Source organism: Atractosteus spatula, chromosome 11 (genome assembly GCF_055471065.1).
Source record: "Atractosteus spatula isolate fAtrSpa1 chromosome 11, fAtrSpa1.hap1, whole genome shotgun sequence".
NCBI classification, from domain to species: Eukaryota; Metazoa; Chordata; class Actinopteri; order Semionotiformes; family Lepisosteidae; genus Atractosteus; species Atractosteus spatula.
This window is the reverse complement of record NC_142716.1, coordinates 4,700,578-4,719,318: the sequence shown is the minus strand read 5'-3', so window position 1 is coordinate 4,719,318 and position 18,741 is coordinate 4,700,578. Positions and strand designations below refer to the sequence as shown.

At 46.0% G+C, this 18,741-nt stretch overlaps 2 protein-coding genes across 2 annotated transcripts in view; one reads left to right on the top strand and one right to left on the bottom strand.

The window, feature by feature from the left end:
* The window catches only part of zswim5 (zinc finger, SWIM-type containing 5), a 64,779-nt gene extending 58,998 nt beyond the window's left edge, over positions 1-5,781 (top strand). The window contains exons 11-14 of the mRNA XM_088926784.1: positions 943-1,100; positions 1,582-1,745; positions 1,908-1,989; positions 2,467-5,781. Of these exons, the coding sequence (XP_088782910.1) occupies positions 943-1,100; positions 1,582-1,745; positions 1,908-1,989; positions 2,467-3,329 (1,267 nt within the window). The 3' untranslated portion in view covers positions 3,330-5,781. The remainder of the gene's footprint in view (positions 1-942; positions 1,101-1,581; positions 1,746-1,907; positions 1,990-2,466) is intronic.
* A 4,578-nt stretch (positions 5,782-10,359) lies between these two features.
* On the bottom strand, positions 10,360-18,609 carry urod (uroporphyrinogen decarboxylase). Its single transcript, XM_088926783.1, has 10 exons — positions 18,483-18,609; positions 16,877-16,989; positions 16,173-16,252; positions 15,781-15,843; positions 14,279-14,476; positions 13,694-13,855; positions 12,658-12,795; positions 12,223-12,323; positions 11,033-11,099; positions 10,360-10,781 (listed from the first exon to the last, which is right to left on the bottom strand). The coding sequence occupies exons 1-10, from the start codon at positions 18,503-18,505 to the stop codon at positions 10,617-10,619; spliced, it is 1,110 nt and encodes a 369-aa protein (XP_088782909.1). The 5' UTR covers positions 18,506-18,609; the 3' UTR covers positions 10,360-10,616.
* Between the last annotated feature and the right edge of the window lie 132 nt (positions 18,610-18,741).

Sequence of the window (18,741 nt, the reverse complement as noted above, 5' to 3'; positions counted from 1 at the left end):
CAGGGTATAATTGCAAATTAACACTGAAAATTCCCTTCAGTTCTCACTAATCACGGTATTTTTTCTCACCTACTTCAATCCCAGTTACTGCAGTGCAACTGTTTTATATGATGTCAATAACAAAGATAATCTGGTTTTACCATCGTGCCCTGTATTTCTAATTGGAAAATCATTCATTTCCTTTTACAATGATGGAGCTGTGTGCTATAACCTTTTAAGCAAAAAGTTAGCTCAACAATTTTGCAGACTGATCCCTGGCTGAGCTGAACCATCATGTTTCCTGTAGAGTTCCTGAGGGTACTGCTAATGCAAAATCAATGGCATAGCTTAAAACTGTAAAGCAGTTCTGTAGCTGCAGTAAAAGTGAGTGCAGTGGGACTTGCACTCTGCCCATGGGCAGGTCTGTTACAGATGCTTACGTGCAGCTTTGATCTGCTTTTGCGGATACTGTACCTGATTGGTCAGGGGGCTTCATATTTATTTAAAAACAAAATGCTCTTACCATCTAAACGGGAATCATCCACTTTCACCATAAGCATCGGAACATTCTTAGCCACTTACTGGGATGCTGGGAAATCCTTCTGCTTCCTGTTTGTGTATAATCCTCGTAATCTTTATTTAACTCCTGATTATTTGTTTTCATCCTTTGATATCCTCTATATGGGGATATTTGCTCCCTGAGTAAGGTTATTATTAGTATTGAAAAGTAATAAATTGTGCACCTTGCATTTCCCGTCTCGTGCATTTTGCTCTTCTCGTGAACGAGGCAGGTAGATGGGTAAACCCTGCTTTCAGGGGAGGAGCCTGGACAGTGGTCACCCTCTCCACCTCATGCCTGGAGTGTCAGGAACGGGAGTAAGCAGTGGGGGAAATGGTAAGGAGTTTGAACACTTCACGCACCGAGGACCGGGATTTTCATTGTGTCTTTTTTTTGTCTATCAGGCTCCCTGTATTGGAGTCGACAGCCCCCTCAGGAGATGTGAGCCACCCACACCATGGCATCTCCATCGTGCCCAGCCGCTACCCACGCTGGTTCACCCTGGGCCACCTGGAGTCCCAGCAGTGTGAGCTGGCATCAACCATGCTAACTGCTGCTAAAGGTGGGTACACAGTACCGAGATATGTTAGCAAGCACCGTGCATGCCTCTTGTGTTTGCTCATATTGTAGAGTGTCATGAGAAATACGGGATCATGAAAGATCATATATATATATAAAATCAAGATGAACACCATCACCTCCATGGGTCGGCCTCAGGGCCTGTGTTGCAAAAATGAAAAAACGCAGCTGAAAATTGAGCTGTATCCAGATTCATTAACTTAACTGGAAAGGCAGCCAGTGTTATGCATCACAGCTGTTCCAGTAAGGCTGTGTGCAAACTGTAAAGCAGGGGGCCACTGCCGGTGTAAAAGCAGGACAGGAATGTTAATTGCTTTGCATTTTTCCTCCCCCCTCCCCATTTGTAATTGTATGGCCAAAAACTGTAATTTGGTTTAAAAGATGAGGAAATAAAGGCGTTGGTCTCAGAGTTAGGAGTTAGGAGTAAGAGACTTTTTTTTTCCCTCCTTGGTTGGGTCCCTCAGGAGATATGCTTCGGTTGCGGACGGTGCTGGAGGCCATTCAGAAGAACATCCACTCCTCCTCCCTCATCTTCAAGCTGGCTCAGGACGCCTTCAAGATCGCAACGCCCGCAGACAGCCCTCCAGACATCACTCTGCTCAACGTGGCTCTGGAGCTGGGACTGCAGGTTGGGACGTTTGTTTCCTCTGCCGTTCCTTTGTGTCATGTGGCTCTGTGAAGAGCCCCCCTCCCTTTAAGGCGGTTGGTCATTCAGTCTCTGTCACTGCTGCTCGACGTGAGCCATGTTGCCCTGACACTGACGTGTCCTGATCTCCCCCGTCCCCCGCAGGTGATGCGGATGACGCTGTCCACTCTGAACTGGAGGCGCAGAGAGATGGTGCGCTGGCTCGTCACCTGTGCCACTGAAGTCGGTCAGTATCAATCCACCCACTCAGCCTCTACCCTTCATCCGCCTTTCCCTTTCTGTCCACCTTGCTTTTATTTCTTTTTTAATTCCTCTCTGCTCTTCATGCTCTTCTTTCTTTCCCATCAAGCACATAATGTCTGTGAAGTGTGTTCTGGTTTTGTATAACCATTGTGGGTAAGGAGCCTGTTTTTACAAGTCCCTTCCCCTGAGACACTAAGACTCGTTTAGATAATAATGGAGGCTGTACTGGAAGGAATATCACCTTTATGCCTGACAAAATATACCTCCAAGCTGCTGGAAATTCTTTTAAAAGCAGTGCTGATTATTAGTTTCCATTTGTACTCTAAGACTTCCACATGTCCCAGATTGTATGAGTGAAATTGGTCATTTTTAAGTCTTGGGGGGACATCTTGCTGTACACTTGTAGCACTCTTGCCCTCTCCTTCTCTCTTCTAAGTGGGTTTCTTTCTCGTCTGCTCAGGTCTGCGGGCACTGGTGAGTATCCTGCAGAGCTGGTACACGCTCTTTACCCCCACCGAGGCCACCAGCATTGTGGCGGCCACGGTCATGTCCCACAATACCATTCTGCGGCTCAGCCTGGACTACCCCCAGCGGGAGGAGCTGGCCAGCTGCGCGCGGACCCTAGCCCTGCAGTGTGCCATGAAGGACCCGCAGAACTGTGCCCTTTCGGCGCTCACGCTGTGCGAGAAGGACCACATTGCCTTCGAGACGGCCTACCAGATCGTCATCGACGCCGCCTCCACGGGAATGACCTACTCCCAGCTCTTCACCATCGCCCGCTACATGGAGCACCGGGGCTACCCACTGCGGGCCTTCAAGCTGGCCTCGCTGGCCATGACCCACCTCAACCTGGCCTACAACCAGGACACGCACCCCGCCATCAACGACGTGCTGTGGGCCTGCGCGCTCAGCCACTCGCTCGGCAAGAACGAGCTGGCCGCCATCATCCCCCTGGTGGTGAAGAGCGTGCACTGCGCCACCGTGCTCTCGGACATCCTGCGCCGCTGCACCATGACCGCTCCGGGGCTGGCGGGCATCCCGGGGCGCCGGAATTCTGGGAAGCTCATGTCCACAGACAAAGCCCCCCTGCGGCAGCTGCTGGACGCCACTATCAGCGCTTACATCAACACCACCCACTCCCGCCTGACACACATCAGCCCCCGGCACTACGGGGAGTTCATCGAGTTCCTCAGCAAGGCCCGGGAGACCTTCCTGCTGGCCCAAGACGGACACATCCAGTTTGCCCAGTTCATAGACAACCTCAAACAGATCTACAAGGGCAAGAAAAAACTCATGATGCTGGTGAGGGAGCGCTTTGGATGACTATGCCAAGGCACATAACAGGAGACAGCTGTAGTTATTGTTCTTCTTTTTTTAATTGTTACTTGTCTTTTTATTTTCTCCCCCTTGTTTTCTTTCCGTTTCTGTGGTTTTTGAGCAGGCATCATAACGCAATGTGGTTCTGCCGGGTTGGAAATTGTGTGGGGGGGACTTCAAACATCTTAGGTGAAAAAAAATAACGGAGGTGGACGTTCATTTTTTTTCCAGAGTTTCGTTCTGTCACACAAATTTCACGATCGTGTAGAAGTGGCACGGAAAAACCAAATTTTGAGCCAGGTTGTACTCTCCTTTGCAGCAGGTAGTGGTTAAGAAGTTCTTGAAAATCAATGTCGTACCAAAATGCTGGCTGCAGAGTGTTATACCTCTTTCTTATTCCAAGGATCAGCTTTAAACCTTACAAAAGGCCTGGTTGACAGCGTGGAATACAGAGCAGGGATTGAACGAGGATCTGCAACACTAACCTCTCTCGAGCACCACCAAATCCATCCAGCAAGAGCAGCAGCACTGCTTCTCAGTCACGGCTTACTGACACTCTTCTTTTAAGCCTTTTTTTAATTGTATTTATTCTGTTGTAGGTCGTATTTTTTTAATGAAGGTACTTTTCAAAAGAAAAAAGGAAGAAAAACAGAATGATGGAGTGAAAGGAAATACTAAAGTCCATTCTCAGGGATTGCTTTAAAAAAAAAACAAGACAAAATAGTAGCAAAAGCATTTATGAAATTGTATATATAAAAGTGTCAATTAAAAAATGTAAAGTTATAATTATTTATGATAATCGTATGTTTTTTTTTTGGATACTTGAATTTGTTGTGGGCTGGGAATGTTAGAACATTAAGAGGAAAGACGTAAGAAAAAAAAACATTTCTCAGGTGCTCCTGTGTTTCATTTTTATTTTTTTGGTATTTTTTTTTTTAATTTTGCAATGTTGTTGTGCAAGAGGAAGCTTGTAATATAGAAATCGAAAAGGAGAGAACAACAAAGCACCAGACTATGCAGAACCACTGAGTCATTTAATCTGCCCCTCCACCTCGCTCCCTCCCTCCCTCTCTCTCGGGAGGAGGACGACGGAGGCTGACCCCGAGCCCAGGCGCCATGTGGAAGATGGACAGCATGTCAAGGTGTATATCTGTATGCACGACCCACTCATGCTGTGCGTTTGGACTCTGCCTTTGCCAGAGAGGTGTAAAATTCTTCTTCTTTTTTTTGGACTTTTAGCCTTAGCATTTTATTAAAATATATAAAATATATATTATTGTAGATATGACTTGCCTTTTTAAGTTCTCTTTCTGGTTTTAAGAGAACTGGGATTTCACAGAAAGAAGAAACCTCTAGAAACAGATGAGCCAGTAGAGTTGTGGGCTATAGAGGTGGAGTCTTTTGTGCCCTCTTACTTCCTGCCTTTACTCATCTCTCTGCCACTCCACACACCTGTAGCACAAACCTTGGGCCACACATTAGGAAAGGGCAGTGTCCTGTTTCTAGATACAAGTTTCTCTCGGGGCGTGATAATAGCATGAGATCGTGCAAGCCTTTTCCAAGTTTGTTGTTTGCATTTCTTATACGGTTCAGCTGAAATCCAGGTTACAGAAATTGCAAGCTAAACTTCACAGCAGGAAACATGCAGCAGCGATCGGGTAGATCCGAGTTCCTAGTCCCGTCCCCCTTTTTTGTAACACGTATGTGTTTACCGGGAGCTGCGGAACAGCAATATGCCGGGTCTTGCAGAACAAGACACACAGCTCAGTCCTGCCCCTGGAACCCCCTGGTTTAAGAGTTGCAGCAGCCGAGCCTAATCTTAAGTCATTTACACAGATGTAGCAACTTGTCTCGGAAAGAACAGGAGTACTGCGATTAGGATAAGAGGGGCTGAAAACATTTTGTGTTGAGCTACTGTTTAACTGCTGTTCTCCAAGTCAGCTGCAGTACGGCGATGTTTAAACATCGAGGTCAGTCCCAACTGCATTTTCTCCCTGCTTCCTGTCATATAGTTAAACTATAGTTGGTCCAACTGCATTGCAAGAAGAGGAGGATTTTTTATTTGGTCATTTCCCCCTACTTTGTTTTTACTATTCCTCCCACACCCCAAGTGTTGATGTGTTAACTGTACCAGTGTTTTGATCTGTCCTAGATTTTAGAAGGAAAGAAAAAATAAATAAAAAGCGCTGGTAGAGAATGTTGACTAGTTTTATCTACTGTTTAGATTTTAATTTAAGAGAAAGTGTTTGTCGCCTCTTTGTGCTACTGAAAATAAAGGAAGGTATCCAGTATTTGTTGCCACAGAAGTATCGTTCATCAACAATTTTTTTTTGTGCAACCTCTTGAGCTAATGTCTATGAAACAAAAATTTATTACTATTTATGTAATGCTACTACCATTTTATATGATTTGTGTTGAAATTTCAGTGCTTTTCTATGAATAAAGTGTGAAACACAGACTGCCCTGTTTTCCTTTCTGCTCAGAGGTGGTGTTTTCTGGACCCTGTTCATGCACTACTGTGTGTCTCACTCTGTTCGTGGCGAGACCCTCATGAAAGACTTTGAAGCTTGAACCATGATGGACTTTTATAGAGGAGCATCCTCTAGCCTGGCGTCACTGGCTGCCCAGAGCCTGACGGATATCTACACCAAAGCAAAGTCAAGCTCATCGGCTTTTGGAGTTGTGGGTGCTGGCTCTGTGAAGCAGATTGATCACCTCTAGAAATGAGGCCATCAATTCTCTTGGCAGCAGCAGGCCATTAACTGTTTTGTTTCCCTCGTTGCGATTCATTTTGGTAATGTGCTGCTTTATTATTGGAGAACTATTCATTTTATTAATGGAATGTGGTGCAAATTATTAATTTGGAATCTGAGACGTGCCGGTACGAATGCTTTAAATGTGAATGGACTTTTTTTTTCTCCAAATGTCAACTGTATTGGGTGCTAAGAAAACACCAGCAGCCATATAGTCAAGAGAAACTGAATGTTGAGTGAAAGGTATTAGGAAGGTCATGTTATAATTGCCAGTATTCCTATTTAATGGTATTGTACCAGTAGGTGGAAGTAAATTTAAACATTAAGTCAAGCATGTTCAATGTTTTTAACCCTTTCAGCTTATGGGCACAGTGCTGCAAAGACGGTTCACTGTGTCTGATCACTGTGAAGGGATTATAAAGCTTGTATCTTGTGCTCATCATTTACATCCGGTAATTTCTGGTGAAGTGACACGCCTTTGATCAGGGAGTCAAACCGTGGTCGTGTCGCTGTTCGACTGCCCGCAATTCCCAGAGTGGCCCTGCACAGTTCCGGGATCAATGGCGAGATGTGTTGGCCTTGGCTCTCGGTCGCACAGTGACCTCCTGTGGCCTCCCGAAGAAGTACAGGCCGTTACTGAGGGATGACTCTCTCCACCAGTCCAACCCGACTCTCCGGTCGGTGCCTGTGATGCATTAGGCGGGGAGTCTGCCCACCCTCTCCGATCCTCCCGTGCGTGGCTGTGAGGGGACCCCCCACGCGAGCCGAGATGTGAAAAAACCATGACGCTCTGCACCAGAGGATCCAGTGAGTATAACAAAATAACTGGCAATTCTACATACGCTTTCTAATTTCTTCTGGCTTTTCTCTTAAAAAAAACAAGTGTTGTGATCGGTCGCACCATTGCTGAGCTTTGCTTCAGAGCCAGAAATGTGTGCCACACAACTGGATTTAACTCATGGTCTTCATTCCATGCTGAGGTATACTTACACAAAGAGTTGTGGGAGATGGGAACAAACCATTGAGCTACTATTGTCGAGGCCAGTACCCTGCATGGCTGCTTATAAAAAAAAAAGAACTGGATCAGATCTTTGAATTGGTCATAAAAATCATGTCTAGGAGGGCTGAATGGCCTCTCCTGGTGATGTGTGAGTGGTTGTCTTTTTCTAAGAGAGCTAGTGAGTTGGGTTTATTCCTGGGGGAAACGGGTTTAGCTGAAGTGACCTGGATGAGATGAACAAGGAAATGGCTTTCCTGCCCTCTTGCTTTCTGCTGAGTGGGAGGTGGAGAAAGGTTCACTGAGGCTAAACAGATGCTTAACGACCAACTGTGCTGCTGGCTTGTACAGAATCAGCTAAAAATAGATTTTCATCCCCTTTTATTTAGTAAAACCGTTTTTGTATTTATGGTGTTTTTTTGGAATCTGAATTTCAAGTGGGTGTTGCATGCTTCTTATAATTTATATATATTTTTATAATATAATCAAAGTTTGTCAACTTTACAATAGTCCATGCATAAACGAAGTAAAAGAAAACCCACAAAGTACACTGATCAAATAAAACCAAGAGCAGAACAGACCAGTGAGTGCATTAAATGTAAGCAGGAAAGTCTTAAGTTTAAAGCTCAGGAAGTTTTAGCACATGAGCTGTGTAATTGTGAACATACTAAACCCTGATAGGAACATTAGATGATATCCTACTAAGCAAGGTATTACAGTAGTCCAGCTATCTCTAACCCTGGTACTGGAGAGCTTTAGTCCTATGAGTCTTACCTTAAATCACATTTTCATAAAGTTTTGGAACACCAGTAATTTATTGGTGAGTTATGTAATATATTCATTTTTATAGGTAACCATTCCTAAATTTCTAAACACTAAAACCTATCTCCTGCTACATTTAGATTTCAGGGAAACAGCAGTGTGCTGCAGAGGCTCATTTCAGACCACTGTTTATCCTCAACTGTATGAAAGATGTAGATGTAGTCGGGAAACTATACTTGCAGCTCATAGATAGTGGAAGCTATGGAGATAGTGGAGCTAAAGAAATCTATGCATAAAAGGGTCTATGGGATCAGTAGATTCTTCTGTTTTCATTAAGATAATATAGGGAAAGCAACAATTAAAAAGCAAATAAAGCGTCAACATCTAGCAAAAACTGGAATATAAATCAAAATTAGTTATGCTTTACAACACTATTGAGACTTGATATAGAATACCGCGGTCAGTTTTACTTACCACTCCTCTGCAAAGAATAGACCTCTTCCTGAAGTTAAAAAAAGAGCAGAAAGACATGACTGGTCTCTAGGGCTTGTCAGATATGAGCAGGCTGTAAGAGCTAAACCTCTTCGGCCTTGAGCAGAGGAGGAAGGGTCAGGGCTATGCGTGTAAATAACTGAATGAAGGAGTAGCCAGTGCCTCTCCGTATGAAAGCAGTGACACAGCAGACTGACATCTGTGCGTCTGGTCCATGTAGGTGAGACTGATCCCACTCCACGATTCCATGGTTAGGTGCCTTCGGCTTTATTCTTTTAACTTAATAACTTTTATTGCAGAGGAGACGTGCAGTCCTTACAGCCAGAGTTGGAGAACCTCTTGGGGAAAACAGTCTGGGCACAGATCGCTCTGTTGGTCTGAAGATCTGAATTGTCCACAGTTAATAACGCTAATTTCCGAAATTGCTCAACTCAGACTTTAGGGGGTATGGTTGCTGCTTAAATATACACTTAGCGGATTATTTATAGCACTGCTTATTGTCTGAAGACGGGTTAGAGGAGCTGCTTGAAACTCTCTCTCTCCAAAGCGCGCTTTATTGCTGCTGTTGCCAGGAGGAAAACAGGAACTGGCTGCTCCCGTTTGCTGGAGTTTGTCAGATCTGTTTTCCAGGCTCGGGGATAAGCCCATAAATCTCCATCACCACGGGTAATATTTAAATCAATCAGAGCCGAAACCCTCAAATCTGATAAGAAGCTGATAGCCCGGGCCCCGACACACGAAGCACGGCGCTCTGTCTCCGGGAGTCGATTGGCTCTCCAGGCTTTCTGATTGGCCGAGAGAGGAGTTTGGCTTTTTAAAGCGTGTATTCGTTGGTGCAATGAAAGGGCAGACTTGTGCCCCTGCACCCTCTGTGCAGAGTGCGTACCTTGTGTTTCCTAGTTCCCGTCTAATCGCTTTTGAACAAACAACCCCCCCAACCGACACCGACAGGAGCTCAACATCCTCAAGCACTAATCAGCAAATTGATTTGCAGTTTTGAAAGGCTTACAGGACCTCACGCTGCAATCAGGGTTTATTTATCCCGTATTGTGACAACAGTACACTGTTTGTGCCCAAATGCTGCACTACAGCAGCTGCTTACTGTACAGCGTGCCCCTCTGACACAAACAAGCCCTTAGTCTCACAAGTGCCAGTTCTGATTTTTACATTCGTCGCCACAGCAGAATCATTTCAGTAGAAGTAGTAAGTGCTCATGCATTCGGCTGATGCTTTGATCCAAAGAGACTTACATTTGCACAACGCCAAGTTTGTCTACACTTTGTATTTAACTGGAACAATACAAGTGAAGCACTTTGCTCAAGGGTCTCAGAACATACCAGTTATAAGCCCCGAGCCCTAACTCCGTCTCCACACAGCTTCTCTGTGTTTTATGGAGATGGTAGGTCAATTTGCTTCAAGCCCATGAAACAACAGGACAATCCAGTCTACTATCAGTGCAGCGAAAGTAATGCATCATTGCAGTGATCTCCAGGAGCCAGCCTGTAACGAGCATCGGTGACCCTGGTTAGGTTTTCATGCCGCACATTTGTCTTTGCAATTCAAGATGAACACCCAAACAGAAGCGGCAGATCTGTTCAGACTCGCAGATCTAACTTAATTTTGCTCTCTTCCGATGGAAATAGCAGGTGGGAGGCTTTCGTTTTGGCCTGCATTGCACAAGAAGACGGAGTGCTGCAGGAGAATAATCAGACCACTCAGTCTCATCATGCAAACCCCCTAGAATTGGGAAGTAAAACACCTAGAAGCTTTTCAGAAGTTAAAACCATACAAACAGAGCTCTCTAGAACCACTCCAGAGCGAGCACAAAAATAAGAATGAGCCCGGATCAGCGCGACATTCTGGAAAGCATAGCCTCCCGATTTACAGAGAACATCGTTCAGTGTTTTAGATCGCGTGTTCATCCGTTTCTCATGTTTATCGCCCACAATTTCAGATATCTCCGCCTGTTCAGCCCACCAGCCTGACTGGTTCTTCCGACTGAAGGTAAAACAGGGAACTTCACAATTCCAGTGCGAAACAACTGTTTCTTTATTATCTAGAATATAAAACACTGCTGTATTTATATAGAATGCTATATATTTTATCATAGGGGTAATTCAGTTATTTCTTTGGAACCATAAAGCATGTAGCTTGAGTGACGTCTCCAGAGACTCCAGGAATAGAACTGTGATTAAGAGCCATGACCGTTGCTCTGTGAGATACCGATGCTGGAACTTGAACGCCCTCCAGTGTGAAACGCAGGCTGCTCCCGGCCACGACTCGTCCCCTTCACTCGAGCTTCCTCAGCCGCCGGGAGTGCGAGTGAACCGCCTCCACAAAAGCCCCCACGTGCTCGGGGTCCATGTCGGGGTACAGCCCGTGCCCCAGGTTCGCGATGTACCTCTGCGTGCCGAAACCCTCCAGCATCGTCTTCACCGTCTCCCCGATCTGCTCCTGCAGAGGAGGGACAAAGATCGGAACATCGGCACCCAGGACCCGCACTCCTGCGGTCAAACACTCGCCCGCCCCAGCACCACACGCCCATACAGACATCAAAGCTTCCGCTCCTGGAAAATCTGGGGGGGCAACAAGATGGCCCCTTGTTGAGGCTGTTGGAGAGCTGTTGGCAATTCCATCGGCGGCCGTATGGAAGCAGTCAGCTGTCCAAACCATCCTGCTTCTCTCCTCTCCCTGGAGACCCTCACCTTGGGAGCATACAGCGCACATGGGTCCATGTTTCCCTGCAGGCTCACCCGGCCTCCTGTTCGCCCCCTGAAAGGACAGAAGCCTGGATTTGTACAAGTCTGGACTGTGAACACTGACTCTATCATGAAGAAGGCTCAGCAGCGCCTTTATTTCTTGAGGTGCCTCCAGCGATGGGGGATGCCAATACACGTGTTGGTGAACTTCTACCGCTGCACCATCGAGAGCGTCCTCACCAACGGGATCGCCGTGTGGTACGGCAACACCTCTTCGCGAGAGAGAAGGGCACTGCAGAGAATGGTCAATATGGCCCAGAAGGTCATCGGCTGCGGTCTCACCGAGATTCAACAGCTCTATGAGGACCGCTGCCGTGGTAGAATTCTGGCCATCACAGAGGACAGTCACCAGCCCGGGCATGAGCTCTTCACCCCACTGCCCTCAGGCAAGAGATATAAGAGCATACGGACACTTACCACCAGATTCTTCAATAGCTTCTATCCACAAGCAGCGAGACTGGCGAACACATTGAGCCATCCCCCTCGGACCACACCTACACCATCACCATCTACCTCTTTATGATTTCTTATCTATTGCACATCTCCAGTCATTGTTTACACGTCTGTACTGTTTACATTCAAACTGTCTACATGTTTACTTGCACATTGTCTATTGTTTGTTTGTACATTGTCTTGATGCACTGTTTGCACTTTGTCTTGTTTTTTACACTTGTTTTACAATCGAGAGACTTTCTGTAAGTAAGAATTCCATTGTACCAGTACCGGTTACATATGGCAATAAAGTTCAAGTTCAAGTCGGAGACGCATGACCAGCAGCGGTCAACAGCAACGAAGGCAGACTGGAATCAAGGCCGTCTGAGTATTTGTGAACAGCAGAGACGCACCGCACACAGATTCCAGATGCTGATTCTTTGGTAAACAACCTGTCAGCAGGACGTTTTTATCCATCTGAAGAAACGATCCCCTAACAGAGACTTAACTCAAACCAAGGGTTTGTTTTCTTAAAACTGCTCGGCGAGTTATTCTGGAATTGGAGACGTGTTGCCACTGCCAGTCTACTCCCTGAACTGTTACTTCGCAGGCGTCCTGCCAGTGGCTGTGAAGAGGCACTGCTGAAGAGCGCTCTTGTCTGTGATGGGCAGGGCTGGACTCGTACGGTCAGGTAGGTCACTCACCGTGCCGCCCGGGGGTCAATGGTCCAGTCCAGACCCACCACCTCATAGTGAGACTGTGAGAGGTCCTCCAGTGCATAGTGACCGTCCTTTGCAAACACAATCTGAGGGGAAGGAGGAGGAGTTAAGCTCTCCTGTAGCCCTGTCACATGAATGCAACTTAATGCAAAGTAACTGACGTGAGATCCAAGGTTAATACAGTTTGACATTAGGTGCCTTGAAATTACTATCTGTACAATAGTGGCACCCACTTTAAAAATGACAGGGACAGCATTCATTGTTTCACAAACGAGGTAATTACAAGAAAGCAAAATTCCAGATACAAAGCAAAGCAGCTCTTCTTTTGTCATGGTTTTTAGAGCAGAGTGGCACATGTGATCTGGCGCCACCTTCTGGCCCATCGAAGAGCAGCACACCCGTTCAACCCGTCGGTCTTACCATTGGCACGCTGTCCGAGCCGGACTCCTTCAGCCTCTCCTTCACTCGGCGAGCGATGTCCCGCAGGTACGGCAGGGCAAACTCGTTGAACTGCGCTGGGCCCAGGCAGCCCGCATGGGACTCAAACACCTGCAGAGCCTGAGACAGAAATGTGCTTCTATCACAATGATGGAAAGGCAAGAAGCTCTCGCCTGGCATACTTGTGGAAATGGCTTTTCAGACAGTGCCTTCTCCCCCACCCTGTCTTACCTGACTGCAAAGAAACTCGGCCACTCAGTACCGAGAACTACACTCTACTCTGTGCTAACCCTAGCAAGGCAAGTCTGAGTGAACAAACCTTACAGAGCACCAAGAACACAGAGGCTTCTCAGACTGGATTAAACCCGCAGCTTCACAGAGTTGTCAGACAAGTCCAGAATCAGCGTCTGAAAAAACAGCTGTGGTCTTTAGTGTAACCACTACTCCCACATCAAATAAATCAGACAACTAATGTTTCAGCTAGGGTGTGAATTTATACAAACATAAATGACTAACAAAAAGCACTTTGCTTGCACAAATGAAACTTTGCCTGTATTAAGCAAAGTCTAGAAATGTAGCAGGAGAGGACCAGCCCTCAGGCATGCTGATATACTGACCTGAGAAACAAAGCCCATATCTGAGCACCCCCAAAAGACAGTGACAGTGGTGGGCAAACAGTGCCACCACCAGGTGTACACCCAGTACTGCAACCCCTTCCCTGAAGTTACTGCTCATTTAAAAGACAGTATTATTGCTACACATCGAAAAATGATATTTCATTGTACTTACAACCTGAATTAACTCAACAAAATGTCAACTTTAGTCACAAGTACATTTATTTAATATTAAACTTGTACAGGGCAGCAGAACCAGCTGTATAAAACTTGTTAAAATAATAATTCACATACTTCATTTTTCAAACAGGACCTCTAGAAATTCCAAAATAACAGGTTTCTGTTATATCTTTGGGTCTAAGCATGTTGACGACACTAGGAAGACCTCTCCACCTCCGCCTTACCTGTGCTCCTGCCGCCACCTGTCCCAGCAGGTACTCCACGATGACATCTGTGAGCCGCGCCAGCAGGCTGTGGCTGGCCTCCGGGTGGCGGTAGAGCCAGCGCTTGGCCTTAGACATTGTGTTGGAGCCGCCCCCCTCGATCATGTACGTCATCAGGGTCCACTAGAGGGAGGGGAGGGTTGCATTACTGAAGAGACAGCACAGCATGGCCTCAGCAAGGGGCACACACAGTTACTGGCCATAGAACTACAAATCCCACAGTGCACCGAGCTAGCCTCTCTCTCACACATTGTGCCCAGGGTGTGATGAAGGAATCATATAAATTGCCTCTGTCCTCCTTTAGGACAGAGTGGGCCGGGTCAAGCTCTTGTTAATTGTCTAATTGAAGATGCCGAAGCATCGTTATGGAAGATGGACAGGGAATAGTTCAGCCACCTTACATGAACAGGAGTACCAATTTATCTTGTGTCTGGAAGATTGAAACTGGAGAAATACAGAATCACCAGTGTGTTCAGAAAGCAATGCCGAGAGACGTTTTCCTCCCAGAAGAACGGAGATGTTCACGCAGCGCGGCGCGTGGCTCACCGGCGCCCCGCTGAAGCCGATGAGCGGGACCTTGCCCTCCAGTTTGTGGCGGGTCAGGGTGATGGCCTTGAAGACATAGCCCAGCTCTTCGGACACGTCCACCTTGGTCCGGAGCCGCAGGAGGTCCTCGGGCTCCTTCAGGGGCTCTGGGAACGTGGGGCCCTTCCCTGCCAGCATCTGCACGTCCATGCCCAGCGCCTGTCAGGAAACACCGTCTCATGAGCGCCCCCCAGAGCCCTCCCTGCTCCCCAGCGGCTCAGGCCCGGCACATGCTCCCGGTGCAAGGGGAATTCTTGTGGGCACTATGGTTATTGCCAGAATGTCTGCCGGCACACACAGGAATCGCTCTCTGGTCAGTCAATCCAATTAACCCCAGAAGACTGCTTTCATACGATTTGCAGGTAGCAGCACCTAGGTACTGGCTGCACAAAAAACAGAATGATTCAAAAGCAGGACTATATTACCACCCAGGATTGGACTGTGCTCCTGCCCCCCTCAGTTCTGGAATGGCCTGTTGTGCTTTTCCAAGTGTAGGACGTGACTCTGACTCGCCCATCTTCGAGCTGGGCTTTTAACACTTTACATCATGGGCACCACAACCCCACACCACAGGGTCAGAGCCAACTGGAGGAGAGGCGTTCCCTTCATAGGCAGCACCACATGCCTGCGAGGGCCTGGGTGGCACACACACTCGATTCATACGCCACTTCAGCAGCAGGTTGAGAAACAGAAATACTGGAAAATTAAAACGGATTGACAGCAGATACTTTTAAAATCCTTTAGAACTGCTAATGTAAATGTTTCTGACGAATCTGGGGTCATTTGGGTAACTTCTGAGCACAGTTGATTAAGGCAAGGTTTTTGATATACGTTCTAGAAGTGTCCGAGCCCGAGCTAGGGTTAGGCTTAGGATTTGAACAACACCTAGACATTGTGTGATGCATTTGCTGTGCTTAATGATGCATTTAAAATTCTTGAAAAGTGTTGTTTTGTTGTTTCTTCAAAAAAAAGAAAGTGGCCCAATTTTGCAGTTTTTGCCGACCTGCTCGCCTGTCAATCAAAAATACTCAGAAATTAAAAAAGCCTGAAAGCACCTTTTCTGCATGCTAAGTAGTCTCATTTTTTGTATTTAAAACAAACAAAGTAATAGGTTTTGCCAAACATTATTGGTAACTGTAATCCTAACCTGTAAACGGCACAAAACACCCAATTTATACACCATTTCAGCAGCAGGTTGCGAAAAAGAATTACTGGAACATTAAAACCGATTCATAGCAGATACTTTTAAAATACTTTAAAACTGCTGCTTGAAATATCTGTTAAATGTTTCGGCCCCGGGTTGAACCTGATCACAGAGACCATCCTATGCTTGGCTGAGTGTCTTTGATTAAGGAGCCCCCTGGGAGACCCAGTTCCTATGGTAATAAGCAGACCGTCACCAGTACAAACGACAGGTGAGCCCAGGGGAGACGATGACTGTGCTTTCAGCTCAGCCTGCTTACCTGCGGAACCACCAGTATATCCGAGAATATGATTGCTGCATCAAATGGGAAACGTCTCAGGGGCTGCAGAGGAGGGAAAAAAGAAAAAAATAAGCAAAAAATGGTTTTAGACAACACATCTGACATTATAGTATTACTAGATAACTGCGCTTGGTGGAAACGTTAACAGTTTAATTTACCCTAATAACAAAAAAGCTGTGAATTAAAGACTAATCTCTACTTCACAAGCAACTGGTACTTGAAACGGGAGCATTACTTATTTAATTATAGTGTAAGAAATTAACCTCGATTTATTAATAATTGCCAAGATTAACAAAACGAATGTAACGTCACTGCGGAAAAGGGACAAGCCGTCCGGACTGTGTAACACCGGGCACTCAGACAGGGCTCACCTGCAGCGTGAGCTCACAGCAGGCCTCGGGAGAGCGACAGGTCTCGAAGAAATCCTTCCCAGCTCTGGACTCGCGGAACTCTACACGCAACAGAGAGGCCGTTACTTCTGCCACCGCCCCACACTGTCACTTCAACATAGAAAACTCATTTACATCTCCAGTTGTGCAGGTCTTGGCATAATGCAGGAACATTAATTAAAGGCAACTATGTGCCAGCAGCTATAATCACCCCACAACTCACTACTGGCGCTAAAAAAAGGGTGATGTCATTCGGATGAGACATAAAACCAAGGTCCTGGCTCTCCATAGTCATTACAAATCCATTACAAGAGCAGGAATCTCTCTCATGCTGACCAAATTTGCCCCTGGCCTTTACCAATCATGGCCTCCTAATAATCCCCATCTCTGAACTGGCTTCATCACTCTGTTCTCCTCCCCACTAATAGGTGATGTGTGGGGAGCGTACTGGCGCACTCTGGCTGCTGTTGCATCATCCAGGTGGGGCTGCACATTGGTGGTGGTGGAGGGGAGTCCCCATTACATGTAAAGCACTATATAAGTGCATGTTATGTATTATTGTTGTTGTTGTTGTGATTTTTATTGTCCCGAGTGCAGCTGGGGTTTGCTTTGAGCCATACTCCAACTCGAGGCGAACAGCAGGAGATGTTTCCTCCTGGGCGTTTTGCCCACGGCTGAGGTCTCACCTGGCAGGTAGCGGCCTGCCTGTCTCATACACCACACGGGCACGTACTGGGTCTCCTCCCCGCGGGCCGCACGCAGGAAAGTGTCATTCTTCAGCTCAGGGAAGTCCTTAGGGCTGAAACACCAGAAAGGGTCAGTGCTCATCAGTGCTATCAAATGTCTTTTTAGCAGGGAAATGTTGTGTAAAAGCTCTAAGACCGTGTTGATTATTTTCTGTAACTCTATACCTATTGTCAATTGTGTCCCCTCTCATCTTGATTCTGATTAACTTTTATACTACCACTTTGTTAAATTCCTTTAGATTGCCCACTCTTCTGTTTTGCCCGTTTTTCCAATCCGATGGCTGTATTTCTCTTATACAAGCCCCTGTATAGTGCTTTTACCACTAATTTCCATTTCAAACGCTTCTCCGAGACCAGTACATTCAATTGTTACTATGGCATAATAATAGACACTCCTGTCACAGTGAACTCCACGAGTTCATGTGGTTTCTTTATCTTGGCTGCCTGTTCCTCCCTCCCCAGCCACTATCTTCGCATGCAGCCCTTGGAGTGGATAGAGAACAGCAGATGATCCTCAGTGATAGAGCGTTTCCTGATCAGCTCCAATCAGCTGAATAACCGCCCTGTTCTCTCAATGAGAAAAGCTCTCATTTTGGCATGCAGATCTGGCTGTGTAGTCAAAAAGAGCAGAGATGTGGCTTCAAACTTTTTTTCCTACATTTCAATTTAATACATCAACTCAGTTAAAACAGACTAAATTCCCTTACAACAACCCTCTGCCTAAAGATATTAATAAGGAAACCAAGGACCAAGCAATACTTGCACACTAGTCTCTTAAAGGCTCTGAACGTATTTTTGAAAATTGCAGTGTTTTTAAAACCAATTCCCTCGTCAATCTGAGATGTCACATCTTTCATTACCTAAAATTTTGGCCATTGCTTAAACTTGTATTATAATCCTTATCAATCTCTTAATATTTCGCTGGAGAAAGAAACGTGGGATTAATACAAATGGAATAAGAAAAGTTTACACGATATTTAAATTGCCACCTATTCAGTAACTTACCTCCCCTTCGAAAACATTCGTAACCAGTTTAACCGCGTGATTACAAAAATCCAACCACGAGACCTAGTACTGATATTTAATCCCACTAACAGAACGTTATGTCTAACGTTAGGCTAATACACTACAACGAATATTAGTATTCCCTTTCACAGTGGAATAATTTACTAAACGAAAGCAGGAGTGTTTAATTCCCCTACATTCAGCGAGCACGAACAACAAGGACTTGAACTTCCCCGTTAAATAAAGTACTGATGTCATCACGGGCACATTAGAACTGTACGTAGTGCAGGAAATACTCGTTTAAACCAAAAATCACATTACATCGTATTTTACCATTACGTGACAAGAAGTCAAGATACAGTGTCTTTGAAAATGTTCATGTAACTTTTGACATACAGATATGCTCCATTAATTTTCATCACGCACCAGCCAACAATCTCCTGATTACTTAACAGATTAAAAGAATATTCAGAAATGGCCATCTGACTGATGTCAGGCTAATACTTGCACCTGTTAAAAAACAGCCTTTTCAATTACATACAGTGTATGACTGTCCACGTCCATTGCGAAGCCAACAAGTCTTGTCAAACACGATCCAAACTTAACGTTCCGACTGCTGGAGATCTCTCCAGCACAGTCTTCTAAGAATCAAGCCGCACCACAGTCACGCCCACCGCAGCTACATGGGCGCGGCCATCTTTGGAGGATCATATGACAGCCCGAGAAAGGCCCTCATTGAGTAGGCCGCAGAGGTGCCTGAAGGACCCAGACTGACAGCCAACCTGCCTTAAACATTGAAG

Coding starts and splice junctions, on each gene's coding strand:
- urod (XM_088926783.1), bottom strand. CDS start 18,505: ATGGACGTGGACAGTCATACACT. Junction 12,324..12,657: donor GCTCGGACAGCGTGCCAATG/GTAAGACCGACG, acceptor CCTTCCCCTCAG/ATTGTGTTTGCAAAGGACGG. Junction 11,100..12,222: donor ATTGACCCCCGGGCGGCACG/GTGAGTGACCTA, acceptor CTGTCCTTTCAG/GGGGCGAACAGGAGGCCGGG.